Below are 21,751 nucleotides of genomic sequence, written 5' to 3'. Positions count from 1 at the left end.
AATCTGATACTTGTATAAATTAAAAATTGGGTTTCATGCACGAAAATTAGCTTTAATTTTAATATTTTAGGAGCTTTTCATGATAAAATAAGATTGTTTCTATGTATCGAAATTTCTATATATCAATTTTTTTTTTCCGGCAATTGCTACTTTGATACAACTGTATTGTTTTCAGTGACATTAGTTTTCTTTATTGCTGACATTAGAAGCATTTGGTTCAATTAAAACAACACCAAGTAAAGATGGTCGAAAAGTGATAGTTGAATTTGTAATAGGCAACAGACATATTTCACTACACACTATCTGCTTTTTCTCTAAAAACTATTTCGTACTTCATTTAATTCTTAATATAGAAAATATGCTTTCTTTTTGATGAAGATTGTCTGAAACAAATCAGTCAGTCAGATTAGGATTTTTAAATTATTAATTCAGCTTTTCTCCTTCTAGATTCAAACGCATGTTTTCTTGAACTGCTCAAAATTGAATTCATTGTGATGTTTTGATTTGAACAATATTGGAATATCCTGGTAAACGTCTTTGTTTAAGAAGTTTTTTTTTTTTTTTTAAAGAAGTAATAAACTTAAAATATGAAGTTCAATTCTTATCTATCTAGTCACCAAGATGGTCTCTCTATTTTGGATTGATCAAAAACATGAAAAATATTGAACTAAATAGCTTGTTATAATATGGATAAAAGTAAGGTTTGCTGGTTAAAAAATGCATGACAAATCTTTGATATTTATGTTGCCACTAGATATGTAAAATTTCCGGAAATTTTGAAGTGGTGGAAAAAAACCGGTTTTTTACCATTTTTTTTCGGGAAATTTTGGAAAAAATGGAAATTTTGATTTCTTTAGGAATAAAATTAGGGTTTCTTAATAGTTCTGTGTTTCTTGGAACATATAAAGGGTTGAGCATTAAAAAATATATGCTATCCACACATCTTCTTTTTCTGCTTGACAGCAATACACATAAAGGTAAGATTAATTAGGAAAAAAAACCTTTTTGTTTTATAACTAAGAGCTTTCATGGTCAAACACCAGAAATAAGTCCAGTCGTCATTGAACCATTAATATTGGGTAATGTGTGTCTAATCATAAAAATTACATTTTATATTTTAGATTGCCTTTGAAACTTTAAATATTAATTGATATTTTCGACTTTCAAACATGATTTTTTTTTTGTAAGAAAAATGATACAATGTTACTGTCTGAAAATAAAAGCTATTGAGTTTTGATTTTTTCCCACCCAGTCTAAGTCCAAATAAAAACTAAATTGGTTTTTCTTAAGCTGAACCAAAACTTAAACTGGAGTTTCAGTTTATTCATATGGCCGTGCTAAGCACAGTAGTAAAAGTAGTCATAACAGCACTTTTGAACAAAACCGAGTTATTAGAACCAAGTTGTTCTCTGTTTCGTATTTTACATAATAAATAAAATGTTTTAGGGTCATTTGATCAAGAACTTAAAAAAAGAAAAAAAAAAAAGAAATCTGAATCAAATATATGGAAGAGCCGAACTTTAAAACACAATATCTCAGCTTGAACCCAACTTCAAATTCCACTTTTTTGCTTAGCACGGCAGTCTACAGGGTGCGGCAAAAAAAAAAAAAATCGGACCAAAATTGTATCATCGAATGGAAGAAAGGTAATTTCATTTTAATAAGTGCCTTATTTATTTTTGTTTCACTTTATTAGAAAATAATTTACAATATATTTCCTAGTTTATGTATTGTTTTTCGGTTTTCTTACAATTTTAAATAAAATACCTGCTATTTTAAGTTGTTTAACCAAGTAGAACGACAGTTCGTTTGCTTGTTGTGCCCCGGCAAACAGTATTGGAAATGATATGTTGTTTCGAGTGCCTTGTAAATGATTGTTGATGTCCGGAAAGTTGACAAAATGAACAATGAACATTTGATATTCAGTAAATTACCGCCCAATAGCCAGGGATAAAGCAGAAATACATGAAATACACCGCCAGCTCAGTCATTTCCAGCCGAGGACTGCAGTTTCGTGCTTATTAGCACTCATCAGCCCAGCATAGGAAAGCGACTGAGCTGGAGATGAAAAACCTCTTAAGGAAGCCAAGAGTGCCAATTAATCGTCAGGTCATCCAAAAGTGAGTTCAATGAAATCCTTGGGTTTCCACGAGAGCAATCGTTCGTAAGATGGGAATTTGTGACCGATTAGTGCGACTAAGGGAAAAAACAGCTCAAACAGAAGTTTTACGAGTTCCAAAAAGTTCAGGCATTTGTATGACTCCAAAGATGCCAAAAACGTTTGAGACGAGCTGCAAGGCCCCGCTGAAAGAGATAGTATTCAACCAGCTCATATCCCCCAGAAAAATAAGAATTGGTCAGTAGCGAAGCACCTTAAAAAATGTTAAATATCGCCAAAATCCGAAGTCAGTCTTGGTCTGTGATGAAATGAGCACAAGCAAAAAAAAAATCTCTAGTTTTTTGTGGATGAGGGCCGTAAAATGAATCTAAGTGAACCAGAAGGACATTTTAGAAGTTATTGTACTTCTGTGGGCCTAAGAGCACTTCAGCAACGTAAACTGGACATTTTCCTTGAACTCCACACCGATTCATATGGGCAAAAAGACAAAAGTGGTGCATGGCGCATTTTTTTTTTTGGTATGATATTATCTTTTGAGTGGACGCTCTACTCGCTAGACCTCAATCCCATTTATTACACTGTACGGCCTATTTAGGAGTCGAAGGTCTACCCTAAACTACACGTCAGTTTGAACTCTCTAAACCAATTGCTTTATAGGAATAGAATTGATTAAAGGACTTGTGGCCCTTGAATGAAAAATTCAAGAAGCAGTTGCATCTCTGCATTACTGCAAAAGGCTGCTAGTTTGAAACCAATTAAATTTATTGATTTCTAAAGGTGTACTCATATTATTTTTTGTGTTTTGTTAATTTATTCATTTTTAATAAAGTTTCATGGAAAATTGCTTGCCCGGGTTTTTTTTTGCTGCAGCCTGTACATTTGATTTGCACAGTCATTAGAAACATAGTTTTGTGGTTGATGTTATGCTTGTTTGTTTCATGAAGAAGAAAATTAAATTCTTCACTAAGGTTATTGGTTTAAGCTTTTTTGCAAAAAGTATTATTAAACGTTTTTTGATCTATATGCAAATTATATTATCATACAAAAACTTGCATTAAGGTTAGACAGTATTTTAACATAAAACGGGGGGGGGGGGGGGGAGGAAAATGCATCAGAATTTATGTGTGAAAAATTTCTAATCACTTTTTGCTGAAAATTTCAATTAAAACCTTGAAAAGTTGAAAAAATTCATTTTTTTTTTCAATTTTTCCGAAGTGGAAATTTACTCCTTCGAAAAAAAACGTTTTTTTTTCAGAAATTTTCCGGTTTTTTTCCGACTGTTTTCATCTTTAGTTGCCACTAAAATTTCACAATATGAAAACAATATCAAAGCTTTTAGGAAACATACATGTCAATTTCCTTGCCATATCCTTCAGCATTTTCATACATGGAAGACTTGAGTAGTTCAGGAGCTAAATATCCAGGTGTGCCACACAGTTCTGAAACAATCCAACATTTTCAGTAAGTTACCGCCCTATAGCCAGGGCCTAAGGCAGAAATACATGAAATACACCGCCAGCTCAGTCATTTCCAGCCGAGGACTGCAGTTTCGTGCTTATTAGCACTCATCAGCCCGGCACAGGAAAGTGACTGAGCTGGAGATGGAAAAACCTCTTAAGGAAGCCAAGAGTGCCAAACAAACTGGGCGCTAATATAGAATTAGTTCGGACCAGATGAGTGACCGAATCAATGGTTCGGTTCAAACATTGAAGGCAAGGCATGATATATTCAGTAAGTTACCGCCCATTAGCCAGGGCTAAGGCAGAAATACATGAAATACACCGCCAGCTCAGTCATTTCCAGCCGAGGACTGCAGTTTCGTGCTTATTAGCACTCATCAGCCCGGCATAGGAAAGTGACTGAGCTGGAGATGGAAAAACCTCTTAAGGAAGCCAAGAGTGCCAAACAAACTGGTAGCTAATATAGAATTAGCTCAGACCAGACGAGTGACCAAATCAATGGTTCGGTTCGACTCGAACATTGAAGGCAAGGCATGATATATTCAGTAAGTTACTGCCCATTAGCCAGGGCTAAGGCAATAAGAGGTTTTTAGCAAGCATTAAGAGGTTTTTCCATCTCCAGCTCAGTCACTTTCCTATGCCGGGCTGATGAGTGTTAATAAGCACGAAACTGCAGTTCTCGGCTAGAAATGACTGAGCTGGCGGTGTATTTCATGTATTTCTGCCTTAGCCCTTTCTAATGGGCGGTAACTTACTGAATATATCATGCCTTGCCTTCAATGTTCGAGTCAAACCGAACCATTGATTCGGTCACTCGTCTGGTCTGAGCTAATTCTATATTAGCTACCAGTTTGTTTGGCACTCTTGGCTTTATTAAGAGGTTTTTCCATCTCAGCTCAGTCACTTTCCTATGCCGGGCTGATGAGTACTAATAAGCACGAAACTGCAGTCCTCGGCTGGAAATGACTGAGCTGGCGGTGTATTTCATGTATTACTGCATCAGAATTTGCGTTTATGTTAAAACCAATGGCTCTGGGGGTGTCCACCCCCCCCCCCCCCCTTCACTGCGCCACTGACGTAAGCTGTAAGAAATATAAAGTCCTTTTGGATAACAAAGTAACCATAAGGAACAACGTAGCTGATGCACAAATAATGCAGAAGTTGCAGACATTTGTTTTGGGGTTTCAAGGAACCCCTTTTCCAGGCACATCATTTAGAGAGTGGACCGTAGTTTTGAAAGATTAGTGAAAGATCAGGAAGTGACTGAGCTGAAGGTGGAAACCCTCTTAAGGAAGCCAAGAGTGGCCAAACAAACTGGTAGCTAATATAGGATTAGCACACAGACGATTGATTAAAGCAATCCACCTCCAGCTCAGTCACTTTGCTATGCCGGGCTGATGAGTGCTAATAAGCACAAAACTGCAGTCCTCGGCTGGAATGACTGAGCTGGCGGTGTATTTCATGCAATCCAATATTACACCAACAGAGAATAAACAAGCATAAGTAAAGAGCAGAAACAAGCCATAATTGGAACAATATTTTCTCCTTCCGTCTTTCATTGGGGATGGGCTAACAGAGGCTAAATGGGGGGGGGGGGGGGGGCTAGAATTTAAGCTGTTGTTTGATAAGTACCTTTTATGCATTCTTAGGTATTTTCCATATAACAGGGGTGCCCAGCTGGGGGGGGGGGGGGCTAATGGCACACACTGGGACATTTAAGGGGGAAAGACACCCCTGCATACAAATATTTTACTTACAGCCATGGGTGCCCATATGCAAAATTTTAGGGGGGGGGGGGTTCAGATAGTTTCCCCATGGAAACCAATTTCAGTACAGATTAGAGTTATTAAAGTTTGACATTTTTAAACACTTATTCATTAATGGCTGGAGAAGAAATGTTTTTACATTTTTGCAAAGAAAAAAGTACTAAAAGCAAGGAAATTAACTTCTGGGGGGGGGGGCTTTGTCCCCCCTCCCCTTTATGGATGCCCTTGCTTACAATGTATCAGGTAATTTTGTTTTTTGAAAAAGCTTTATTTTCCTTGCTTTTTAGTACGATTTTAATTAAGATAACCAGAAGGTGATTGCTTACCAGTTACATGAGCTTTGAGGTGTTGTAGTTCAGTATATTTCATTTACTGGATTTTAATGTATTTTGGGTTTAAATATTTTGTATATTTCTTTTTTATCTTTCTTATTTCAGTTATTATTAGTTTATTATCCCAGTGCTGTAATGGAAGTAAGGCTTTTCTAATGTTAAGTTTTACTCATCACAGGGATTTGTGGTTTATTAATATTGCCTATATACTAGCAATACCTTTCTTGCAGATAAGGGCATTCTCTGCTTCAAGAAAATATTTAAAGTGGAAAAAAAAAGTTAGTGGGTCTATTGTGACAATGTTTTGCCATCTTAAAATGCAGATTCAGTTTCCACACTGGGCTACAGTTGCAACATACTCAGGTGAGATAATGAGAATCCAAGCTGTTTATAGCGAAACCATATTAGCTAAATAAATGACACGCAGGAAACTAAAAGATTTCTTTACGAGTCTTATTCGAGCTTGTTCCCAAAGACACTGGCATCCCTTTAAACAGGGGCCTTCAAGAAAAAATAAAGACCAGTGAAGTACTGTTTATGCGTTTTTGAAGGGACTATGAAAAAAGCGTACAAACGAAAAAACATATAATAGGTATAGTAAGGTGGTTCAAAAAAACTTTTTTTATCTAGAGTCCAGGACACCCCCTTTTTTTTTGGACTTACTAATAGTATTATTCTGTAAAAGTTTTAGCTTCTTACTCAAATTTTAAGAGGGTGCTCAATGACCCCTCAATTTAACATTAGCCGTAGCATAGAATATGTCACAAATTGAGAAACATTTAATTTCCTCAACTGTTTTTTCGTAAATAATTATTTTATTGCAATGTATATGCATATTACTCGTGTATATTATATGTAGCATTGTTTTTTCAGTGCAAGGAATTTTTTAAACCCCTCTCCCTATACTTATGAAGTTTGGGGGAGGGGGTTGAGCACTGTTTTTTTCAGTTGAAATAGGAAGATAAAATTCTTCCAGCATATAACTATCCACAAGTCTAAAACTTTTGAGGGGTGTCCTGTTATGTCGGAGAACCACCCTAAGGTATAGGTTACTGTGTATTAGATTCTGCAGGGACCAATTTAAAAAACGTATAATTGATAAAAACATATAAAAGAGAAACATATAAACGGTGCTTCACTATATGTGCACTAGATGTGATGTAAAGGTTAGTATTGTGATACTAGGGGATTCAGAGTTGATCCTTTATCAATATTCAAACATAGCAAAATCAAATATTTACCAAATAACTTCTCATCAGGGGATACAACTTGAGCAAAACCAAAATCAGTCAATTTGATGTTGAAGCTATCGTCTAATAATATATTTTCTGGCTGTTGAATTAAAAAGCAAATGAATAAAATATAAACAACCTCCTTTTCAAATGTTTGTATGAATGCATTAAATAGCTGAATAGCTGTATTTAAAACAATTCTCTCATAATGATTTCTGACTGCATCAGTGCATTTTTTAAAATTCAAATTACTATGCAGCCCACATAATTTAATTTGTACACAGATATTTCATTTCAAAAATATTTCAAAATGAAACCCAATAAATATTAATTTTGCAAGTTATTACCTTCAAATCTCTGTGAACCACATTTTTTGAGTGAATAAATTCAACAGCTTCAAACAACTGTTTCATCACAAGCCTGAAAAAATTAAAAAAATTAATGAAACTCCATTTATAATATTTTGCTATTTAAGCAACAAAAGTAATCACAATCTATCTACTTAAATTAAAACCCAATAAGGAAGCAATGAAACTTTGCATTTATATACATTTTATTGTCTGTGGCAGACGTGCATCAAAGAGACTGAAATTTTTTACAAAATTACTTCGAGCCCCGGGAGAGTGCACCTGAGGTTTTATTTTTTAAAACTCGAATTAGTTTTTTTTTATAATTTTTTAAGCTCAAATTTTGCGTAAATTGCCTATTATTGCCAATTAAAGGGGTGAAAAATTACTTGCACATATTAATATTATAAATCGTTGTAAAGGGTAGAATTTGTGTCAATAATCTAAATTAAATACGGCGGGAGTTATTTGCGTTTTTGGCTTGAACTTTTTTAGGCCTAGCTAAAATTTAGGCACTACTTTCTTCATTAAATCTATAAAAAGCGAAGGAATTGTCCCACAGCTCTTTTTGACACAACTGAAAAGAGCAGCTTTTTTAGTCCAGTTCTAACTCGACCTATGGTCGAAAAAAGCTTCTATCTCCAAAGGAAAAAAATTACAAGCCGTTAAAAGTCATTTTCGAATAATCTCATGTCCATTAAAATTGATGTTTCATTTGGCGTTGCCATAGTTATGCCTTTTCGATTCACTTTTTTTCTCTCTCTTCTTGACAAACTTTAAGGGTTTTGATTTTAACGGAAAATCTTAGGCTCAATTCAAGCCCCGAGCTAAACAGCACAATATACTACTAGAAACTACGAATACGTAAGTGACTTTTCAAACGTACAAAACTGCAGTTTTGCAATACCCAGGAGCCCCTTAGCCCTCCGGCTCTGCAAGTTGGTACAAGTTATTTTGAAACCTCGGGAAGGGTGCTTTTTGTTCCAAAGGGAGCTCATAATGCATTGTTAATCTGTTTCTTTCTAATTGACGATTTAAATCTTCGCGAATCAAATAAGATTGCGAAGCAATCTTCAGGGGGTGGTGAGCATTAGTGAGCAAAGGGCAGAGCCCCCAAGTGTCCTAAAAAATTTTTTACATAGGCATATTGTTCAATGTTATCCAACACTATAGGTACAACTGTTTGAATGAGATATTTTTTCACTGCTTGGTCACTTTATACAAACCATAATTTTCTATGTTTAAAAAGGTTTGGTTTCTAATAAACTTTTCATAGTCACATGAAATTAAAGAATGCTAACATTTGAACTTGCAGATTCAGCAAATAACAGAGCTAATGTTCTGGGGTCAATTATTTAAAAACTTAAATAAAAACCAATAAAATAAATGAGTAAATAAACTGTTAAAATAAAAAATAATAAAACAAGCAGATTTAATGCAGCATATATTAAAATAGCTTCAAACTTTAAAAATAATTGAAATATTTACAAGATTCAAAAGGATTGAAATCTGAAAACTGCATGCATTTTTCGATGAAAAACCAACTGGATATTGGAAAATTTCCCAAAATAAGATTTTTATTAGATGAGTTATTAACTGAATTTCACAGACTTTGAATAAGTAGCAATCTCAAAAAAGTCAACTCTTTTAGTGCATTGAATTTAATGAGTTTTTCAAAAAAAAAAAAAAAACCAAAATATTGGATTTTAGACGTATACCAACAAAATAGACTAATTCTGCAAAATTGTTTTTTTTTTTTTTTTTTATTTGTCAAGTTAAAGTACTTGGTTTGTACTCAATTTCAGAAATAAAATGAAGGAGTTTTGGAGGAGCTTTGAAGGAGTACTAATGGGCTGTCCTTAAATGATGTTGCATTTTTTCCCAACATGTTTGACCCCCTACCCCTTTGTCACAAAGTGTCACACTTTAACTTACTACTTCTCTTGTCACGTCATATTTTTATAAATATATTATAATAACAGGATGATGTTACTTTTTGTCACCCTCTCTCTTCCCCTTGTCACAATGTCACAAACCTGTCCCCCCTCAAGGCATGACATCACTTGTGGATGACTCATCTTACAATACCATAACTGCGATTTGCTAAACAACTGTGTTTTAACACCATCACTTATAGTAAATCTGCTTATGTATTTCTAAATATTTAAATAATAATTAGACAAACTGACTTTTGCAGCTGAGAGTAGGGTGTATGGAAAAGCAATAATCATAAAACTTGAAAAAATAGCCAAGCACCATTTAAGCATAGTTTACTTCATTTATGAAATGTCTTAGTCAACTAATAATATTTTCACCTTCAACTTTTATAACTTCTATGATCAATTTGTAAATCACGTTTTTATGAAAAAATAAATATACGAAATTACTACATTAAAATCGCCCTTGTGATGAAGTTAAGTTGTTGATTGAAGTATTTCAAGTTACCATCATAGAGGAAGACTATGTAGTCTTTAACTAAGAACAAAATGAGTTTTGAAGGAGTTCAAACCAAAATGAAGGAGGTTGAAGGGCCCTTCAAAAAAATTTCCTAAATGAAGGAGTATTGGAGGAGTTTTGAAGGAGCGTATACGAACCCAGTACTATTCAAAAATAAATCTCAAAGCTTAAGGACTATAGCACTTTTTGAAGTTTTTTCAAGGTTTTCAAGCGCACAAAAGATAACATTGGTGTCAACATATACATAATTTCCAAATGCTTTGCTACTCATTTCCAAATTTTCTAAGTCATGTATGTAAGGAATTTTCTCGAAAAAAGGAGTAGCTAAGCTGGAGAAGTAGAAGTTAACAGAAATTTTATCAGCAACAACCAATTCTCTTTAAAAGTGAGATAAGCACCATAGACTAAACTGCACCAAACAAATATTTTTGATCTCATTAAATCCAAGCTTGCATTAAGTGAGTGACTCGCATGAGTTTTGGATCAAACCTTTAAATTTCATGCTGTACAATCGGATACTCTTCAAGTGTCATTTTGAAAGTGTTCTGTTGGGAAAAATAGCTTGAAAATAGGAAATAACTGTTTGAAAGAATAAAATTAAAATGTAATGAACAAAGATTGGAAAAGCATAAGTTTATACTTGTACAGTTGATTGAAAGGTGTGCTTTTGTGATTATAATTGTTATGCAGCGTTATTTCAAGATGGCGAATTTTGCAAAAGGTTTGTTTTTAGGCTTTTGAATTTTGTTGATTGTTGCTTTTATTCTGAAACAGTAATTAAAATTTTGCTTTTTAATTTCTTGTGATTTTATTTGCAAAGAAAAATTTTTTAATACTGAACTTTCACACATTTTACAACCTAGAAAATTAGAGCTCATGCAATTTCGCATTTTAATGCCTTTCAACACAGTTGTAACTTTCTAGTATACACATAGACTAGTGATTCAAATACCAGTATACCGAATACTGGTATTTGGAGCTATTTTGCAATTTTGTAATACCGTTATTTGCTGAGGTAGAATACCGGTATTTTTGGTATCAGCTCAAAACAATACAGTTTTTGATAAAAGAGTTTTCAATTTAACTAATTAATTAATTTTATCTACTGTTATTTTAAATATACGTTTCTTTTTCGATGAGACGGCACCAAAATCAATCTATTTAAGCAAAAATCTAGCTTCAAAAGCACGAATTTATAGAATATCAATGGATATAAAAGTAGAGGAAAGATTACAAAATGATATTTTCATCACCAGATGGCGTGATAAATTGTAACTTCGCGAGTTTATGTGATCCATGTTTTTATTCTCTCCATTTTCTTGACATGGCCTTTTGGGAAAATTAGTTTTAATTGTAATTACAAATGTGTTTGTGCAAAGAATAATTTATTCCAACCATTAATTGCAGAAATTCATTATGGTATTTCATGAAAAATAATTGTCTCAACTGTACTGAATTTGGAAAAAAACTTTTTCTCGCTAGTATAACGAAAAGTAATTTGTTATTGCTGGTATTAGCGTGCTGTTCTGTCTCGCTTTTCAACTTTATACCAAGTGAGATAATATTTGTTATGCCTTGAACATTTGCAAAAGGGTAAGGCGTAATCAGATGGAATATATTTTCAGATATTTGCATAATTATAAAGAATTTCAAAAAGAAAACTAAAGAAAAAAAAAAGAAACTAACAAGATTAAATACAACTTAAATTTCAAATTATTAACAGTACTACCGGCCTGCATGAATTCAGTAAGAATATTTGTAACTGCAGGAAACGTTTTCACTAAAATGATTAATTATTGATTTTTTAGTATGGTATTTGTTCCTTCAATTTGTTCACAATAAGTAAATAATGCAATTGTTGTACAAAATAATAAAACATAGCAACAAAACATGTTTTTGTATGTTTTTTCGGAAAATTTCTAATACCGGTATTACTACCGGGTCACGTTAAAAAAATACTGAATACCAGTATTGCAATTCCTAACATAGACACAGTAACCTCCAGTAGCTAGAGTGTAATGCTATCAATCACTTTTTGACAGGCCCGGACCTGCGTATCCCCAGACCCTGCATGGCGTGGGGCCATTGGGGGGGGGGGGGGAAGAGAGGCAACTGCCCAAGAAATTTACAGGGCTGCCACAATAGTTAAAGAATGAAATTCCCTGACATTTCCAGGTTTTCCAGTTGCTTTTAGAGAAAATTCCAGGTTAATGAATGTCGACCTACGTTATTTAATACCAATACAACATATTTCTAATGTAAATAACCTAATTTATAAATCAAATAATGCTTTATAAAATTATCAATATTTAGGTTACGTTAAGATAAACTAAAAATTTAATTACATTGATTACAAATGCTTTAAAAGATCAGCAATTTCCAATTGGTAGTTTTCTTTTTAAAAAGGACTGAAACCTCAAACGCATTAAGCAATTTTCAACAAAGCCAATGTTGGCATGTTTCAAAAAATTAAAATAAATAAAAAAATTTTGAGACTTTAAATTTTTATAACCATTATTCATTTCAAGAGGAAAAAAGAAGAATGAAGGCAATTAAGATACTAAGAAAACCACAGATGCATTGCGGAAAATACCAGTAATTTCTAGCTAAGCGTGGATTGGATTTTTTTTTCTCCAGAAGAGGTAAAATAAAACATGATGACATTAACTCAGAACTTTATGCAACTTTGATATGGATATTTCTTTTCCTTTTGTAGCCTTATCAGAATTAGTCTTTAGAAATGAGCTTGGATTTTTTTCAACTATAGGGAAAATTAGCACATCCAGAATGCAACATTTACCGAAGTGCAGCATCTTTGCCTGAATGACGCAGCAGTTTCACCTATCTGGTGAAAGAATTGGGAAGGAATCCCCTGACATTTCCAGAAATCTCAACAACTTGTGATATTCCCAGACATGCCCCGACCATTTTAAGTAGTTTTCATTTTTCCTGACAATTCCAGGTTTCCATATTTTCCAGGTACGTGGCAACCCTGATTTAAAAAAAAAAATGAAAAAACTAGCACTTAGACGTATAACGTTGCAAATACACACTGCTGGCCTCTGTGGAGGGGCTCAACAGAATTTGTTGCAAGGGGCCCCAAAATTTATAGATCCGGGCCTGCTATTTGATAACAAAATTATTTATGTCCAATTTATTCAATGAGTATTTTCTGATGTCCTATTTTAAGAATTGGATTCAAGTGTCATTCAAGAATGACTCTTAAAAACAATAAAATTCTGTCATAAGCCTAAAGGTTACAGAAGAACAATGAATGAATACAAGAGGTTGAAATGTAAAGCTTCCATCGAAAAATTCCAAAATTTATAAATATATCCATAGCATATAATATGAAATGCTTTACCTATTTAGCCATTATTACTCACTTTGTCTTTTTTTCTGATAAGGCAACAACGTTTGTTAAATAGTCAAACAGCTCACCATTCTTGCATCTATATGAAACAAAAATGTGAAACATTACCCACTTAATGTAAAGAAAATGTTTACCCTTTTACCAATCTCCCCCCCCCCCCCGCCTCTAATTTCGAAATATTAGTTTGTTTTGCACCTTTATGAGTGCAGTAGAGTCTCAATAATCCAAGTCTCGAAAGTTCGAGGCTCCGCTAATTCGAGGTGCTTACTTTACATTTTCATTTTTTTAGTTCCAAAGAAATGATTTTCATAAAAATCTGAAAATATTTTTTTTTCTTGCCGTTACACTTATTTAACTAGATACAGTAATTAATAAAAAAGGCATTGAAAGGTTGTTGTCAACAACACTCCTTAAGTGGCACGATGTACATGTAGTCATCGACTGCACAATATGAATTACGAAATGCCTTGAAGATAACTTGATGTGTGAAAGTAACATTGATTTGCCACAAAGAACATGCAAACATGCCTTTTAGAATATTAGAATACCTGATGATAGTCGAAAAGGAAGGTTCAAAACTTGACGCCTCACGAGTAATGTATACAAAAGACGAAACAGAAACCTTCTACAACTAACCGTTTTTGTGGTAGTCAAGATACATATGCTCACAAGCACACAGATACAAATGTTACGACAAAACTCATTGAAATGGATTTGAGCAATGATTCGGTCAAAATATATGTTCGGTAGCCTACAAATTTGCTCGGGTAAATACACACAGACTTCGTGGGAAAAGTCCAAATTCGTTTAGGGTAATTAAAAACGAAAATTTATGTTGAAATTTCAGTGATAATTTTTCACGTCAGCAATGTTGCTTTTCTTTGTATAAGGAAGTAAAAGGAGCTACTCCTCATATCATCGGAAAAGTGTAAAAAAATAATCTGGAAGAATTTTCCGGATAATCCAAGTTTTCAGTAATCCAAGGTAGCATGAGCCCCAATTACCTCGGATTTTCAAGACTCTACTGTAAGTACTAAATAAAACAATACTTTACTTTTCAATTTGATTACCTTCACATTAAATAAATTCTTACGCTGAAAAAAGAAGAACATTCAAGAAGACTGACTTTGGTTAAACAAGCTTAAGATTTTCAGATAACCAAGGTTCTACTGTACTTCAGTCTCGATATTGTAAAAGGGTTCTACTGCATAAACATTAACAATTAATGCCTCTCCAAATTGAAAATAAGTAATTATCTCTCTTGAATCTATCTAAATATATCTAGATGTATAAAATATGCAAAAAAGTTGAAATGTAAAGAATAAAATTTACAATTAAACATGACAAATCTAAAACGGAAATGACTAATTTTAAGAAGGGATATTTTTTCCCTAGTATTTTTTAAGGCTTGGTTTAAAAAGAGAAAAAGAATATTGAAAGCACATGTCATATTTATTTCTATGCTATGCTCTGCAGCACCTGCACCATATGTCTGTATATCACACACTAAATTATAATATGCTACTATAATACTATTAAGTAATCATACAAACACTCACACACAAAAAAAAAAAAAAAATAAAATAAAATAAATAAATGCATCATTAGTTGATATTTCAAGCAAACCATAGCTATCTAAAAATAGCAAAACTTCATAAAATGCATGAATTAAAATACGTATTAGAGTACGTATTTTATGATATACATACTCTACTCTTTTTTATAATAGTTTTATTACATATTTTTTAAGTAAGTTACGGTTTCTTTGAAAATATTAGTGATAACTTTTCCATAAAGTGTATCAGAAAAGTCCTCAACTTATCTCAAAAATTCATAGAAAAGCAATAAAATTGTCGATTGAATATGCAGTTTGCTCAAAAATGCTTTACAGGTTCGAGCAGTGGCGTAGCTAGACCCGACTTTCGGGGGGGGGGGGGGTTACTTCTTTTATATATATATATATATGTATAATCGCTTGGAATTTTTTCCTTTTCTTCTTTTTTTTTTCTTTCTCTTCTCTCTTCTTTTTCTCTTTTTTTTGGGACTAACTTTTCGGGGAGGGGGGGGGTTTGTCCCCAAACCCCCCCCCCTTAGCTACGCCCCTGGGTTCGAGAATTTTTCATGACATTGTAAAAAGAAAGAGGAAAAAAAGAAAAAGAAAAATAAATGTCGTGTGAAGTGTTTTAATACATCAGGCCCATAACGCTATTTGTGCTAATGTTCAAGTCATCGGGCTATGTATTATGAAAGTGTTTTATGCAATTAATATACATATGAAAGACATTCGAGTTTTGGAACAATATCTTTTGGAAATTTAAATATAAACGAACATTTAAATGTCAAACTGAACTTTTCGGGGGAGGGGGGGGGGACCCCCCTTGTATATGGCCTTGCAATATACCTTTCATTGCAGAATTCAATGTGTGTACCATATGTGGATATGGTAAGAACTTGAGTACCATTAGATGTGGTTTCAACAACACAGTGCACATATTGAACACGGGTAATGAAAACTATTGCTTTCTGTTTAATACCATGATTAAACCCCTCACATGATGCCTGTTTTTTCTTACTGTGACGATACAGCGATTATTTATAAAATAATTACACTCTTTTCCTTTTTTATTCTTTTTATGATAGCTTAAAAAACTCTTGAACCTGTGAAGTATTATGGCGCAAACTGCATTAATACAACAATTTGTTATTTTTCTATGATTTTTTAAAATGTGCCAAGGACTTTTCAGACACCCTGTATATCATTATAAAATGATAAACAAGTCGGTGATCTTAATCTAAAAATTGCTTGGTCCCTAGATCTACAGATTTGAGAGTTGAAAACCAAATGATCCTATTCTCACCAAATTAGTAGATCATGTTTTAATCACAGGAGTTCTATAAACAAGGAAATTTCACTTATCCAGTGAAAAAAAATTTGCGAGGTAAATTTTAATGCAAGAATGGACACAAGATTTAAAACTTCCTTTTTTTAAAAACAGAAATGACATAAACAGTGTGGACAAAAACGAAAACAATTAAAGTAAATATCAGTTTAGAAATACTTACAGTTCAAAGACCAGGAAGATAAATGTTGATGATTCGAAAACATCATGAAGTTCAACTAATAACAAAGAATAGCAAGTTGTCAAATTAATCAGTTGACTAACTAAAATAAAAAAAAACCCTAAATCCAAATATTGAAAGCATACAGTATGCTTACTAATGAAAGGATGCCCAGCAACTAATTTTAAAGAAGCAATTTCTCGCAGGGTAGCTTCTCTCAAACTTCCAGATGAATCGTCTACATCAGCACTGATATCAATAATTTTAGCTGCATATTCTCTACCAGTATCTTTTTCGACACATCGTCGAACTGTACTACTCACACCCCTAGCAAATACAAAATATTATTACTCTGAAATACAAACGTTAAAGTATTATTTCAAGACTAGCAATGATGTCAAAGATATTAATATTAGGATCCCCTTTTTTTTTCTTTTTTAAGTAAAAGCTTTACGTAAATTAATGTTCAGAATAAAAAATAACATGTCTTGCATGTACTTTTTATGGCTTCATCATTTTTTGTGTTTTCCAAGAAAATATAGCTATTAAATACATTTGAATTCACAAAGAAAAAAAAAAAAATCAGAAGTTTTTTTTTTTTTGCCGCCTCAAAATTTTGCATCTCTACTAACTATTGCAAAACAAAATCATGTTTGCTCCAATATCTGATACAAACAGTTTGAGTAGCACAAGACACAAGAAGAGTTCTACTGAAGAAAATGGTTTGATGATACTTTAGCACTATGAATATGAATAATTTCATTTTACACACTAGATAATATACAGTAGTTTTAATCAACTTTATCAAAAGCGAATGCAGGGGTGATAGTAGACTCAAGTAAAATTTTATGAAAACCATGAAATTTTCGGAAACTATGAGGAAGCCCCCAGAAATGTTTTTAAATTAAAGTCACAAAAAAGTGATTATGTTCCATTTTTGGTTAGGTAAAGATATGGGGCTCAAAGACTCACACAGGCAATTTTTCTAAAATTGTAACTTTAAAAACCTACTTTTAGACGCTTTTCAGTGATGTTAGGAACATGAGGATTTTAGGGCTCCTCACACGGAAATGTTTCAAAATTGCGCCCTAAACGTGTGATTGTGTAGGCCAAGGGTCTCCAACCAGTTTTTACTCAAGGGCCACATTGTTAATTTCGAGAGACTAGGCAGACTGACAATCCAACCATATTTCAGTTCAGATGTTTTAGTTAGTGCTAGTTCTCCCCCCCCCCCTTTTCAAACACCAAAAAAAAATATTTTTTCTTAAATCGCTCAATAGTGGTTTTTGAGATTTTTTTGGCTTAGTTTTCTTTAAAAATACTGAAAATTAAAATTTCTTTTTCAAATAAAAAAAAATCAGCTCCTAAGCTTCCTGCCAGCCGAGAAAAATCTGCTCAGGGGTCGCAAGTTGGAGACCCCCCCCCCCCCCCGGTCAGAACTAGATAAAACTCAACACTGTCTGCAAACTCGAATAATTAAAAATTTCCTACAAAATAATGTTGTGCTCCTCCTGTGCATGGGCGCCCATATGCAAAATTTCAACAGGGGGGGGGGGGCTCAGATATTTTCTTCATGGTTTAGCAGAATATTTTCTGCATGGAAACCGATTTCTGTATAAATTAGAGCTATTAAAATTTCACATTTTTAATAACGTATAATTAATAGCTGGAGAAGAAATCTTTATACATTTTTTCAAAGAAAAAAAGTACTAAAAGCAGAGAAGTTCTTATTTCAAAGGGGAAGGGGGCTTAACCCCCTACTTGCCCCCCCCCCATATGGGAGCCTTTGCTCCCGTGTCCTATATTGTAGCAAAGAGCAAAAATGAGAAGTTAAAAGTGAGTAGAGTACCACTATGCATCCAGCATGATTTTTCAGGCTCATTACTATACTTGCCAATAGCTACTAATCTTCTAGGGAAAGTGGTAATGAATTTTCGTTGACAAGTTGTAGCTATGGGTGATTTGTGCATGGTCAAGAGCCGAAAGTACTTTTTTTCTTCATTTATATAATAGATTTGTCATCTTTTACATCTGAAGCAGTGAGAAGCAAAAAGTGGACATTTTCAAGTTTCGAGTCAAACATGTTTAAAGTTGCGGCCCTCGGTAGGCTTTCATTGAAATTTTTTTCCAAATCATACTGTAGAACAGCACAAACAAGGACTACTAGTACTATCTCTTGCCCCAAAACATAGGAGAGGTTCACCTTCCATTTGGTGTACTGGCATTCTCCAAATTTTTAATTTTGGTACTTACACATCCCTCTTTGTTTCTCACTGCCTCATTTGATCATATTAATTGCCTTAACATAGCATCCTCTCATTTAAATAACCTATTTTAACAAAAACCAATAGAAAACTCAAATGAAATCGAATTTTATAGAGCATATAGATTTCACAAGAAATGTTTGTAAAAACCCTCCCTAAAACAAGTCCAGCAACAGCCTTGATTCTGCCTGCTGGGCAGTTAAACAGTCACCACTTTAGGCTCACTACAGTAGACCTTCGTTTTACGCGAGTTTATTTTATGCTTGATTATGCGCAGTTATATTATTTCGATTATAAGCGGTTTAAGATTTGAGACCTTTATTTTATTTTACGCCGGTGAGTTTCGGTTTTACGCGGATGCGGCAATGCAAACAGATATAATTTTCCTCTATTTTAAAATCCAAACTCCTAAATATTTCAGATTACATGTAATAAACTGTATTTTGAAGTGCTAATATTTGAGCATTTACGCGGCATTTCCGAGGAACGTAACCCCCGCGCAAAACGAGGGTCTACTGTACTGAGAATCACAAGAGTCTAACTACAGTACATAAGACTTTTTTTTATTCTTTAATTATGACAAAAGCAACATGTGGAGAAAAATTAAATATATCTTATTTTTGTTTATTATTAATGACTTCATATCATTTCACTGAAACTGAAAGATGGTTGAAGAGTGTACAAAAAGTTATCACATGTTACATTTATAAAGTATTTTTCAAGAGAAATTACCTGCCCAGGACTTCTTTAGGTTCATATTTTGCATAAAAATCTCTAGCAACATTTTTATCCGGTAATTCATCATCTTCTTTATGTGAAGAAACCATATTAACTTTAATTTATGAATGAGATGTAATCTGTAAATACAAACATGAAAATTAATCTTTGAAAAATTTGCAATTAAAACACAAGGACAATATAAATTTGACTACTAATTTTCAAGTGTCAACACAACAAAAATCATGAAAAATAATCCTTTTGTTTTTAGAAACATGTTCGGCACCTCCGAGGAATCACTCCTGCTTGGCGCACTTTCCAAAAAAAAAAAAAAAGATACAACTAGATTTCTTGCATTATCTCAGCTTGGCAAATAGGGAGGTGATTCCTTATATTACCTATATGTTCTTAAATAACTTTTAATTTGAAATATTATACAGGGGTGTCCACCTAGGAAGGGTTAAGGTGCAGATGGCACCATTGAAATTTTTAGGAGGGGAGGGGGATGTTTTGATTGGTTTTTCTCTCATTTTTAGGGAAGGGTTCTCACTCTTGAGGTGGTTCTCATGATATCTGGGGGGGGGGGGGGGGGTACACCCTTGCTTTTGGGGAGGATGGGTATTAAGTTATTCTACTATATTTGGACATGTTCTTTTCAGTTGCTCCTGAGCAGCATCACTAGGGTGGTTCAAAAAAACTTTTTCACAGTTGGAGTCCAGGACACCCTCTATTTTTTTTAGACTTACTAATAGTATTATGCTGTAAAACTTTTAGCTACTTACTCAAATTTTAAGAGAGGGTGCCCAATGACTCCTTAATTTAACATTAACCATAGCATAGAAAATGTCACAAATTTAGAAACATTAAATTTCCCCAGCTGTTTTTTGGTAAATAATTATTTTATTGCAATGTATATGCATATTACTAGTGTATATTATAATATGAAGCATTGTTTTTTAAGTTCAATGAATTTTTTTAACCCCCCTCCCCATACTTATGAAGTTTGGGGGAGGGGGTTGAGCACCCTCTTTCAGTTGAAATAGGAAGCTAAAATTCTTCCAGTACATTACTATCCACAAGTGTAAAAATATTGAGAGGTGTCCTGTTTTATCTAGGAGAAACCCTTTTTTTTTACATCTATTTTTGAACCACCCTAAGCAGCACCTTATAAAAGTAACAACCAGTCATTAGATAACATACTCTAATTACCTGAAAATTAAGTACAGTTTAACAGGAGGAAGCTCAGACCAAAATTTATGCCAAGTATTCAAAGCATAGATTAAGGGGCGGGGGGGGGGGGGGTGGAATAAATATAATATTTTTTAAAGACTGGCAGCCCATGTAATTAAAGCATTGAAAATTAAAGTACTGTAACTGTAGAATAGTCACTTCAAAACAATACAAAGTAATGAATATAAAATCACATAAAAATAAAATATTCATCTGAAAATAGTTCAAAGCATTTATGGAAATAAGAACATTTTGTTTCTATAATTGAAGGAAAATTTTATTTAAAAAAAAAAAAAAAAATCAGTTTTCAAAAATACAAATTTTACATAGGCGATTAAAAAAAAGCACCTGTCAAAAGTTATAATTAGTTACAGAATAACTGAGTAATCGAAATACCTAAAATAATGTACTCTAAAAGTTCGACGAAATACTCACATCACGAAGTTTGACTAGAAGATACATTCATTTACCGCGAAATTCTGCTTTATGTTCAAAGTTAAAATCTGAGCTTGCACATGCCCTAGCGTAGGGAGACACACAATTAAGCAGCAAGGATAAACACTATTTTACTAAATGAAGTTCATCATTGAAACATTTCGACTGTAGAAAACTTCATTTGTACTGAACTTATACATTCATAAAAATTAAGCTGTCTGAAAGAATACATCTGGTACGCACTCAGCACGAATTTAAGTTGCTACTAATTTTAAAAACCTTGACTTTGAGTATATAAACATCCTTTAATACTTTTTTTTTTTTTTGATTTGGTCGGTCCATCGGCATTGAAACAACAAACTGAGTTGCACAACTCCTTCCTCTCCTTCGTGACACATAAAACACTACAACTTCTTTTAATAAGGACGGTCTTTAGCGCCATCTTAAGTAGTTCCTCAAAGTAAAATGAAACGTCAACTGTCAATAATGTTTATTTCTGTGTCTTGTCCTCGGAAACTGAAGCGTATGAATGCAATTTTCTGCTAGAAGATGAGTCAATCGTGTCTGGAATGAAAACTCTAAGCTGTGTTTATGTTTACACTTCTTGAATCTTGCGACTTCGCAAATTTATTCAATGTTGGCTTAAACTTTTGTTTCATACCGAGGAAAATAAAGTTTTGTTGGCGATTTATTTGACGATTATTATTTGTCTGGCTTATTTGCTAAATTTTAGTCATGGCTGGATTACTTTCTCAGCTAGGTGTTGGTGGTAACCCCTTTCACACTGTTGTCGGCAAAGAATAGGTAAATACCTTAAGATTTTAGCTCCACTAATTGCAATCTATGATAATTTCCATCTGTTTGAAAATTTAAAGCAACTCCCTTTTATTTGTGCTTAAGTACTGAGGTGTCAAATTAAAAAAAAATAATAATAATTGGCACTCATTTTTAGAACGTTT

At 33.4% G+C, this 21,751-nt stretch overlaps 1 protein-coding gene across 1 annotated transcript in view; it reads right to left on the bottom strand.

The window, feature by feature from the left end:
* Window positions 1–21,155, bottom strand: part of LOC129224025 (phosphorylase b kinase gamma catalytic chain, skeletal muscle/heart isoform-like) — a 41,037-nt gene extending 19,882 nt beyond the window's left edge. The window contains exons 1-8 of the mRNA XM_054858420.1: window positions 20,793–21,155; window positions 19,143–19,267; window positions 16,304–16,473; window positions 16,150–16,204; window positions 13,100–13,165; window positions 7,257–7,329; window positions 6,919–7,009; window positions 3,468–3,558 (exon numbers count right to left, since the gene is read on the bottom strand). Of these exons, the coding sequence (XP_054714395.1) occupies window positions 3,468–3,558; window positions 6,919–7,009; window positions 7,257–7,329; window positions 13,100–13,165; window positions 16,150–16,204; window positions 16,304–16,473; window positions 19,143–19,237 (641 nt within the window). The 5' untranslated portion in view covers window positions 19,238–19,267; window positions 20,793–21,155. The remainder of the gene's footprint in view (window positions 1–3,467; window positions 3,559–6,918; window positions 7,010–7,256; window positions 7,330–13,099; window positions 13,166–16,149; window positions 16,205–16,303; window positions 16,474–19,142; window positions 19,268–20,792) is intronic.
* Between the last annotated feature and the right edge of the window lie 596 nt (window positions 21,156–21,751).

This window comes from Uloborus diversus, chromosome 6 (genome assembly GCF_026930045.1).
Source record: "Uloborus diversus isolate 005 chromosome 6, Udiv.v.3.1, whole genome shotgun sequence".
NCBI classification, from domain to species: Eukaryota; Metazoa; Arthropoda; class Arachnida; order Araneae; family Uloboridae; genus Uloborus; species Uloborus diversus.
Note: the sequence above shows the minus strand (reverse complement) of the source record. Positions and strands in the feature narration are given on the sequence as shown.